General features: G+C 34.5%; 1 protein-coding gene across 1 annotated transcript; it reads right to left on the reverse strand.

The window, feature by feature from the left end:
- Positions 1–910: 910 nt before the first annotated feature.
- Positions 911–10,689, reverse strand: LOC128205810 (arginine and glutamate-rich protein 1-B-like). Its single transcript, XM_052907772.1, has 6 exons — positions 10,392–10,689; positions 6,031–6,070; positions 5,137–5,268; positions 4,024–4,140; positions 3,414–3,542; positions 911–3,054 (listed from the first exon to the last, which is right to left on the reverse strand). Exons 1-6 carry the CDS (start codon positions 10,392–10,394, stop codon positions 2,216–2,218), a joined length of 1,260 nt encoding a protein of 419 aa, XP_052763732.1. The 5' UTR covers positions 10,395–10,689; the 3' UTR covers positions 911–2,215.
- Between the last annotated feature and the right edge of the window lie 386 nt (positions 10,690–11,075).

Below are 11,075 nucleotides of genomic sequence, written 5' to 3' on the forward strand. Positions count from 1 at the left end.
CAATCAATCGCCCCTATGGGAGCATCAGAGTCTCGACTTAATATAAAAATGCAACAGAAGCCATATGTATTTAACTTACTGCGAAGCATAAGGGAGGCCACTACGTTAAAAGTTTGCATACATTCTAAAGAAGCCTTAGCCGAGGAAAAGACAAATAGACGTAGCTTTTTAGCAGTGAATTGCTTGGAGTACATCGCGCGATGTCCAGGAATGCATTGGTGTCTTCGTCGAGGGCGCGCAAAAAATATATACCATGGCTATGATTCAGAAAGCAAAAAAACAACATTATGTTCAAACAAAATGTGTTGAACACGTTGCCAGAAACAATACACGCCCTATATAGCAAGGATCTCAGTTTCTGGCTTTAATAAATTGCAAGTTTTGTCTCTTGTTCATTTTAATAAACAGCATAATGATATGTATGCGCTAGTGTTTGTATGCTGATATGCGAAACATATCGAGCCCATTCAAAGAATGAAAACGGAGGTAACACTTTGAATGCTACTGTTAATTGATAGAAAGTTGCATCACTGTCAAGACACCATTTCACCTGCTTAAGCTGTACCCTGTTTACAAGAATCGCAAAGTTATATGCACTATCACTTTTCAATGGGCCAGTAAATAACTTTTATTATATGTGAACATAATACACGTTACAGCCGCCATGCAACGAACATAACATTAATAATACAATTACTTGAGCGACTATCCAATTTCAACCTAGGGGTATCAGTCGGTCATTGATTGACCTGGTTTATACAAAACACATGTTTTGTTTGTTATATGTTGATGCAGAAATTCCTTTCAATATTCCTTTAAAAAATCTTTAAAAATTGCCACCAGTGTGGCTCAAAAAATGATCTCAAATATTACATATATTATAACACCAACGGTAAAGTAAATTAACTGATTGTTTTCTGGACTTTTTATTCAGTTATATAAATCTATAGCTCTATCTAATAAATAGTTGTATAAAATACATATGTAGAAAAAAAGCTCACAAAACGAGTAAATAACATAAAAAAGCACATGTAAACATAACTTTGCGTTCAGTAAAACAGTGTCTTAATGAATAAATGAAGTATATTCAAGCGATCATGTTGACGTAAGAAATAATTTTAACAAAATTTGATATAGGTGATTTCATTCTTTGTGAACAGAAATCAATTTCTTATTTTTTAAATACAGTTTCTGTCTGCTTGGCCATGTTTTCAATACAGATATTTTCAAGTTCGGGAGTTGCCCTGAGCAGAAAAAAATATTGCAAAACAGTAAATACAAAATCATAGTGTAACAAACAAAAACCGTGGATGAGTTGGTATATAGAAAGAATTATAGTTAAAATGTCTTAACATGAACTTTAAATTAATAAAATTAGAACCTGAAAGCCGTGAATGTTTGTGTAGAATTGTCAAAATCAAAACATTTTTTTCAAAAATGAAAATACTCGCCATTTAAGTCGGAAAAGGTTTTATGTCTTAGACAAAATGCGACAACAACTCTTTACAAATACCATTTACAATACGCTGACAGATACACAATGGGCCGTTCCAATAGCATTAGCACTTAAATGTTAAGTAAACCAGTATCTACATTAAAAGATTTCATGGTATATTGGAAAAATATATTAATACAGTTTTCTGAGTGAAGATAGGTTGTGGCCAGCACAAACAAACAAAAAATGAGCATTTATTCTTTTAAGTTCGTAGGATAACAAATGAGTGATATGGTAATCGTTGTTTATAACTATGCCTTTTAGTACATAAAAGAAACATATATATTTCATACATTTTGATATATTTATAATTTGTATTCAGTTAAGTAACTCTTAATTCAAATATTTTTGACGACTGAGGTTAGGAAGTCGCAACATTATTTATTACAAACATTTCTTGTCTATGTACTTTAAGTTTAAAATATATTGAAAATAAAACAATTTTAGCATCATTTTATCACAGATACTTGTTGCAAAAATGAAGATTTATAATACGGATTAAAAAGATAAAGAACATAAAACATTATAAGCGGAGATCTATAATTGCTACGTAAGCATTCAGAAATCACAAATAAAGTATGAAATATGTAAAAATTTAAACTGATGATTAATTTTTCGATGGGTTGTTTGTAAATTCACCAGGTTAAGCCTATGAACTGTAATACTTGTTTCATAGTTGTATGGTTCAATTTCTAATGTGGTTGTATTTATTGTCACTGTTTATTCCTCTTTCTGTCCCTCTTCAACCTTTTCTTCGTCCTTGCTCTGTTCACTTACAACTTGCTCTTCTTGTTTTACATCACCAACAGCATCGGCTTGTTTACTCTGATCTGCTTCAACATTCTTCTGCTCATCCACCGCTTCTAAAACTGTTTCATCCTTTTTCTGATCCGATTGTTGTTCCACCTTCTCATCGTTTTGCTGATTTTCTGGCGCAGTTTCTTGCTGAATTTCTGGCGCAGTTTCTTGCTGAATTTCTGGCGCCGTTTCTTGTGTTGGTTCTTCTGTTTCCTTTTGTTCAGATGGATAACTCACCTGTATTCCAAACTGTCCTGATACAACCTGACTTTCTTGTACCATTTGGTTGCCATTATCTTCATTTCTCATCTCTAGATTGACAGTTTCCTCAACCATCTGATTTCCTTCTCCATTATTTTCATTCTCCCTTCTTTGTTTCCCAGAACCTTTTCTTCCTTTCCCTGAGTGTTTTCGCTGTCTAGGAGATTTAGAACGCGAACTTGACCTGGATTTGCTCTTTCTCCCCTTTGAACTGGATCGCGACCTCGACCTAGATTTTCCCTTTCTGCCTCTTGAGCTAGAACGCGATCTTGATCTGGATTTTCCCTTTCTCCCTTTTGAACTGGATCGGGACCTTGACCTAGATTTGCCCTTTCGTCCCTTTGACCTTGACCTTGACCTGGATTTGCCTTTTCTTCCCCTGGAGCCGGATCGCGACCTTGATCTAGACTTTGACCTTCGTCTTAACAATCGTGATTCCACTCTGGATGGTTCTCGGGACATTATCAGCTCATCTAACTTGAAGATCATCTCACACATTTCTGAAAAGAAGAAATTAAGATGCTGGATTAGAAATGCAATTGATCACTAAATGTTTTATTGTAAAAACTGCTGTCAACGTTTTCTTAAAATAATTTGGAAATGCTCATGGTGATGCAATTTTAGTCTTGGTTTATTTATTTACTTTTAATCAAAGAAGGTTAGAACTGTACAATTTAAATATTATACAAACAATGTGAAATATACATCATTTGACAGCTTAAAAACTCTTGAAATGCATGGTGACTATCGGCGATAAGTTCGAAGCGGTCATTTTTATTAAACCGTACATAAGATTTTACCATTGCACATTGATAGAAAAAATACTACATGTAGTCTAGTTACAGACTGCCAAACGTACCATCGACTGAGAGCTTGCTGTCCCCATTGATGTCCATCTTGTTGAAGCAGTAATCAACATCTTCGTCGGTAAGAGCCTCGTCGCTGTTCCCTTGTAGGATCTCACGGAGTTCATCACGAGTCACCGGTCCTGAAAGTAGTTTAATACGTAGGTTACCATATGAAGTAACAAATGTCAATATTCAAAAATATAGGGTCACCGCCTGACCACTCCTGGACCAATGGCATTGCGTCATTTATGTTGGAGGCGTGACATTGTTGAATATTGCAGTTATTCACATATTTGTTATTGGGGATATCGTCACTGTTTCTTTGTAAAATCTATTGGAGCTCGTCATGAATTATCGGTCCTGAATATATAACAATAATATGCGTACAGATATTATAGAGTGACCAACTCTGAAATAATGATATGCACTATTACATTAAACGAAATATATTATGCCACCTACCGTACCAATAATATAGTATGTACTCTTTTACGAAAAATATGCCAGTTGAGACGTGGTAGTACCATACCAGTACTGTTAAATAATTACTGTGAAACCAATAAAAGTGACTATGAATAATTTTAAAAAAAACATGTTAAACAAGAATAGGATAGAACGGACCTTCTCTTTTCCGACACCTCTCAAAGTCTCGTTTGAAGGACAACTTTCTTTCGTCCATGGGCGACCATTGTCGCTCAACGAGCTGAGAAACTTCTTCAAATGACAGCTGCGAGTCACCTGAAAACAATTTACCATACATTTTATAATAATAATCAACAGTGCTAGACCAATTTTGTCTCAACAAGCGTGATGTACTAAGTATATAATGTTGCAAACACTTGTTTAAGAAATGCATTTTGTATGGCTATGTTTCAAATGACAACTCACCAACTGGCCACTCTTACTAACAAGTGTGCATGAATTGGCTAGTCTTATTGTTATTATGCATCAACTGACTACTCATGCTGCTATAATGCATCAACTGGTTACTCTCACTGTTATTTTGCATTTACTGGCTATCCATACTGCTATTATGTATCAACTGGCTACTACTACTGATATTAAGCGTCAATTAGCTACTCTTACTACTAGTAAACATAAACTGGCTACTCTTATTACTAGTAAACATAAACTGGCTACTCTTACTGCTGGTAAACATAAACTGGCTACTCTTACTGCTAGTATCCATCAATTGGCTACTCTTAATAATAAGTATCCATCGACTGGCTTCTCTTAATAACAAGCATCCATCAACTGGCTTCTCTTAATAACAAGTATCCATCAACTGGCTACGCTTGATAACAAGTATCCATCAACTGGCTTCTCTTAATAACGAGTATCCATCAACTGGCTTCTCTTAATAACAAGTATCCATCAACTAGCTACTCTTAATATCAAGTATCCATCAACTAGCTTCTCTTAATAACAAGTATCCATCAACTAGCTACTCTTAGTAATAAGTTTCCATCAACTGGCTTCTCTTAATATCAAGTATCCATCAACTGGTTACTCCTAATAATAAGTCTCAATCAATTTCCTACTCTTATTGCTAGTATTTATCAACTCGCTACTCTTGCTGATTTAATCTGTCAACTTGCTGCTATTGTGCACAATCTGGCTACTCTTGCTGATGTACCACTGCATCAACTGCTTACTTTTACTGTAAGTATGCATAAACTCGCTATTCGAACACTTATCATGCATCAACCGTCTACCCTACATGCTAAATCTTACTGTTCTTGTCGAGTTGGTGGAAGAGCTCTGAAGCAGCCTTGGTTGTTGGAGCGAGGTAGAACTTGTAACACAGGTGTTTGAATCCCTCGATGTCGAGTTCTTCCTTGCCACATGAGTACTCGTAAAACGCTTCTAAAATGCCATCAAATTCAAATTATTTTTTCCATTTCTACCAAAATGACAAAAAGATCAGGAAAACAGATTTAATTAAAAGTATATAAAAAACAACAACAACAACAACATTGTAAGTACATAAAACAAATCGAAATAAAACATGTATATGCAAAAGGAACTGGAATATTAGTGGTCTTATTCTTAATCTTATTATTGTTAGCTTGTAATTCTACATTGATCACGCAAGTTCAATAATTCAGAACAATAATCCGCTGGTGTAATTTGGTAGTTTGTTATTTGAAGAAAGAAGTCGTGGTATTGCGATAGTGCCTTGATGTCGTTATCGTCGTCGTCGTCGTACAAGTGTAAAAAAACACATTAACATTAACCATTTCTAAAAAAGTCAACGTATCCAAAAAAAAAATGGTACACGCGTTGACAGAAAACAAAACGCGCATGTACAAAAAGGCCCATAACTTTGACAAAAAAATGAGGTGTGCTCCTTGTTGGACTGAAAAAAAGACTCGGGTAAGCTTTTGCTCTGCACCGATCTATTTTTTTTATGAAGACATGCTGAAATAATGGCTGTCATGGCGTTTGTAACTCATTATCATAAATAAGTCGAACATGCCTTCGTCTATTACGACAGAAAAGAAACGAAATTCCACTAGCCCTTTACCCTGTTGTGGTCATAAATCCCACATGTATACTGAAACAGATCCCCGGCTATTTTTCAGGATTGACAGATATCATGAAAGTTGTAAAGTACGTAAAACTTACTTTTTAATTTCCTTTCCGACGGGACTTTTGAAGCATCACCCTGAAAAAAAAAGGAACATTATTTTTTAAACCAAACAATATACAACAGCAAATCCTGATCAAGTTACCGCCATTGGCCATTGGAGCACGCTGACTTTGGTGTTTTATTAAGAAAATAGTTTCATAACCAACCGATGGCGTGTGATCATTGCGTGCAACCTAGCTTTGATATCATCATTGTAAAGTCGTATGTGAGGAATATGTTAGACCATTTAACCCGAGGATTGGCTGCATTATGGATTGACTATATCATTAGGATGAATTAAGATGCACTAAGGGAGTGTGTGAGGGGGTGGGTATCCTCACCAATGAACGAGGTTTATATGGCCAATGATTTATTTGCATTTAAAGAGAGAAGAAAATAAAAAAAGGGTCAGACCGGACAAATCGAGGCCGACAAGACTCAATTCGTGACACCTTGGTTTGTTTGCAATGAATCACCAACAAAGGAGGCTCAAACTCTCACCTATCGACGATCATGACGCGATTGCCGAAGATGACGTGTGGCGTTTTATACACCCTAAAGATTATTATTTATATACACATGTACGTTGTTCCTCTTTCAAATGGAAGATACTAAAGATAATACACATGTACTACTATCTTCGTATAGCCTATTGGAAATTGTTAAGAAGTTCAAATCCATAACGCGTCTTCATGAGATAATAGTACATATACATGAATCGCGCTAACATTTAATCCTTAGATCGTAGTCAATAGTATTAAATATATTGTCAGCGTATTTCCACAGCGCTGTTTAGATGAAGTTATCATGCGCAACATCGCATCGGAATCCGATTTCAAGTTGTATGCGCAATCCAATGTATTGTGCAATGTATTGCAAGGAATTCTATAGAAATATAAAGTATTTTCATTACAAATTCTATAAGATTAGGTTTATCAACCAAGCCAATCGTTGAAGCACCCATTTATAGCCTTCTCTTCGTACTTACCATTTACGAGAGAATATAAAATATAAATTATGCAAACAGATGGGATCATTGATCAAATAATCAATACGCAATTGTACAATAAATCATCGTTCGTATACTGATTATGGTATATAATATGCTTAAAAATAAACGAAATAAAAACATTCTTAAGAATAAAAAGGACCAAAATTCAAAACCAAGCATAAGTAAGCAATCTTTTAGACTTTTACAGTAAGGGGAAAATGGAGAAATGTGAAGAAAGGATAATAACTTTTAGATTTTTTCTTTTTAATTTTGATTTTTTTTATCATTTTTTTTTAACTTTGCGTCAAAGCTTTTTTTAATCTGATTTAATTTATGAGGTATTCCATTGTTACAAAACTTACCCTTATACTTTTTGTTCTTTATAACGTGTTTAAACCCAACCTTTTGTTTAATTTGTTCAACGCGCCTAAAATTGGAATCCACTCTTCAATGTAAGTGTATGTCCACTCGTAAATAAAATCAATGCTTTAAGTAAGCGGATCGAGGCATGTCATAACTTTCATTTCATTTTAATGAACTAGCGTACAAATTCAATAAACTACCTCCTGCAAAGAGCTTTAGGCATTGGAAGGTCGACACAAATATTTATACGAATGGAACAATTATTTCATTAAAGTTTATAAAAGCAATAATTCGGGCCGTGAGAAGTATATACGTATTTAGAGTGTTATAGATTATAAACGGTTATTATGTACGGTAGCTTAAAAGGCCACGACTAATAACTACACTGTTTGGCGTATCCCTCAACTCAAAGCACGATTACTTTTAGCCCAAAAACAAGGACAAGTAAATAACATTAAATATGACAACCGTAATCAAACAAAGTGTTGCACATACGTTTAACGCCAATATAGAATGATGTAAGTAATGTTCAATTGGAAAAAAGAACAACAACAAGACGTAAGCCCTTAAAAAGTGTTACAAGATTCAAGAATCTTTATTTAAAGTCGGGTATATGTTAATGAGCTTTTTTACTTTATTAAAAATATGTTCTTGTTTAAACATGATTGTTACAATACCGTCTTGAATTTAGTAGACTATAAATGTATCCCTGGCATTTTAGGATGTGGGTATGTAGGTTGTATGTTCTTGCTTTGTTCTACTTCATTTCCCCTTAATTCCATACTTAATAAGGAAAACCGGGGACAGTAAAACAAACGCGTGGGTTGCCTGTTTTTGTATAAGTCGGTCGGAAAACCCTAAATATTTTTTTTTAATAATATGGCCTACGTGTCCTGCATGTTCAATTGGAAACATATTGGGTATATTGATAACAATCTAATTACAAATCACTAAGTAACAACTAAATAAATAATGTACTTAAACTCGTACTTAATACTATTTCAAAACACTATCGTGAACAGGAGAACAATTGTCTTGCCCTAAACTCTATACTACACTACGATACCTATTAGTCCTTGGACTTTTGTTATCGCAATGAGTGTGTTTAATACTTCTGTGTATGATGGTATTACTGTACTAAAACTAGACCTATCACAGTGACAGAAGTGATGACTAACCCCCAACGTACGTCGTCTTAAAATGGGCCAAGAAAAGTACACTGGGCACAAGTTCCCATATTGGTTGTTAGGTGTACCAAGTAGCAGATCGATATCACTAAAACTGCGGGAGAAGCTTGGTCCGACCACAAAACGCATTATAGTCAAAAATGTAAAGTTGATCAACAGTTACACACAACACTGAGATGGACTACCCAGCATGGTGGAGATGTGTGCCAAATATCAGAGTGATACATCTTACACGGTTCGCTCTATGAACTCCAATATAAATAGAATTCAAGTGCACGTAGCCCTAGTACGAAATGGTCATAGGTCATGAAACATATATATACAGAAGTATGAAAATCAGTTAAGGGCCCACAAAATGGCAGTGGGTAAAAATACGCAAGGGTTCTACTACTAATCGCGATGCCTTAATGTGTACCGAAGTTGAGAAATGTACTTTTTTATTGTCAGAGGAGTTCACTCCATCAACTCAAGTACAGCACAAAGTGTAAAAATCATAATCAAGGTCTCATAACTCAAATACGAAATGACCGTTGGTAACGGAAATCATGCCAAACTTTATTGCCTATGAAGGTGGTAATACGTATCAAGTTTTGGAGTGAAAACCCTAAAACTGTGGGAGAAGTGCACTCAACAAATCTTTGCTAACAGACCGACCGACCGTATGGCGACTCCAATGCTTAATATCACCTACACACTTTGTTTTCAGAGGATCACAATCCTGATTTATTATGAGCTTCAAATTGAATCTAGGCTTAAATTGGACTAAATTCTGAAACATAAAAAATAGATCTATCAATGATTTTGTGGGACGAATTTGGACTTAAATTTCGCAAGTATTGTGATAGATTTATGTTATTTGTTCAAGCCGAGTGTTGTTTTAATGATGTCCTAGCGGGATAACACATTCATATAGTCTCGAAAAACTTGAGTGAACGATTAATACCAACGACCACATATCGGTATAACTTTTCAGACTAACCAAGTTAAAACAGTTATAAAGCACATACTATTTTTTACACGTGAATTAGTTTATATTTTAAGGGAAAAAAGGCTTCTTAAAGACTTATCACTCTTCTGATTTATTCCTCAAAATGGCCACTTCGCTCAATAGTATGTTCAAGCAACCTTACAGATCATAAACATAACAACTTAGAAATACTATTCTGACGTTTGCAATACAATACTAGAACAATGGTCAATCTAATAAAATGCAAATATGAAATACATTTTCTGAAATCGACACCCCACCCACGAAAAATGGAGCCTTGATTTTAAGTACCTTTATGTGACAACGTCTGTGTTTATAGGCTCTTTACGAGCATGTCAATAAACAAATAGATAAAACAGGTATTACAAAACCAGTACATAACCCATTTCAAAGACAATATGTCCTAACGGCTCTAGTTCCGTAACACTGGTATTAAATAGTAACGTAAGTTTTAATTACTTTATTTGACAATAAGTCAATACAATATCAGTGATCCGTTATCGTAATTTTGAACGAAAAAGCAACTCTTTAAATAACTTGTTTGTACTTTGACTATACTCATGTATATAATAATTATAAAAAAATACGTGTAATACTCCATCATGATTTTGATTTCATACTTTCAGTGTAATTAAAAAACAACGTAATAATTTGTAAACATGCTTATATTTTAACAGGGTTTATCCGGTGAAGATGTACTGCATTTGTTGATTTCCTTTCAAAACTGTTTTAAAGTGAATATTAGTGAAAGTATATGACACCATGCTAATAAGTTTAATATTAAAACAAAATACCTAATAAAAAGGCTAATTAATCATGTTTGCTTACCATTTTGTTTTATTAAAGTATATTCCGATATAACTTCAACTACATAAATCGAATAACTGTCGTCTGCTACCCTGTTTCCGTTTTGTGTTTACCGCGCGCGATGTTGCATAGCAACTCTGTTTGTTTACATCCTGTAGTCTGCTGTGATGATATTTAAACTCCCACTCTTAGAAATTTCAATTTTAATTTTACGGTCCAGCTTTTTGTAATGACGACACAAAATGAATGATTAAGTTTATATTCAATAATCGATCACCCTTAGCGGCAGCGGTACTTTGTAAATCTGCTCTTATTCAATAATTGATTTCATTAAAGATCCATGGTATACGATCTTTATAAGGCGGGTATATCCTGTACTGCTTACTTGATCTGAATAAACATTAGCAGTTTATTGAGATTGGCTGACTTAAGGTTCAGCAATATATAGAATGTTTAAGGATAAGTACCAGGCCCCAACATCACGAAAATACTGAAGTCAAATCGCAATCTCAGTCTCAACGTTTTTTTTTATTATTAAATAACACCATCATATGATTCAACATTGAAAATGTTTTCGCTGTTTTAAAAGGCTCTTAAGTATTTTCATGATATTGGGGTCTTTTTGAAACCTTTTACTAACTGAAAACGGCCCAAATTAAGGGTAGCTTTGGAACGATTTGGGTTATACTGTGAACATTTAGTGCG

This window comes from Mya arenaria, chromosome 10, assembly GCF_026914265.1.
Source record: "Mya arenaria isolate MELC-2E11 chromosome 10, ASM2691426v1".
Classification (NCBI taxonomy): Eukaryota; Metazoa; Mollusca; class Bivalvia; order Myida; family Myidae; genus Mya; species Mya arenaria.

What these genes read in the sequence shown, in the direction of transcription:
- LOC128205810 (XM_052907772.1), bottom strand. An exon ending in CCACCAACTCGACAAGAACA is followed by an intron (nt 4,141 to 5,136) that starts GTAAGATTTAGC and finishes AATTGTTTTCAG; the next exon opens with GTGACTCGCAGCTGTCATTT. An exon ending in GAGGTGTCGGAAAAGAGAAG is followed by an intron (nt 3,543 to 4,023) that starts GTCCGTTCTATC and finishes AACTACTTTCAG; the next exon opens with GACCGGTGACTCGTGATGAA.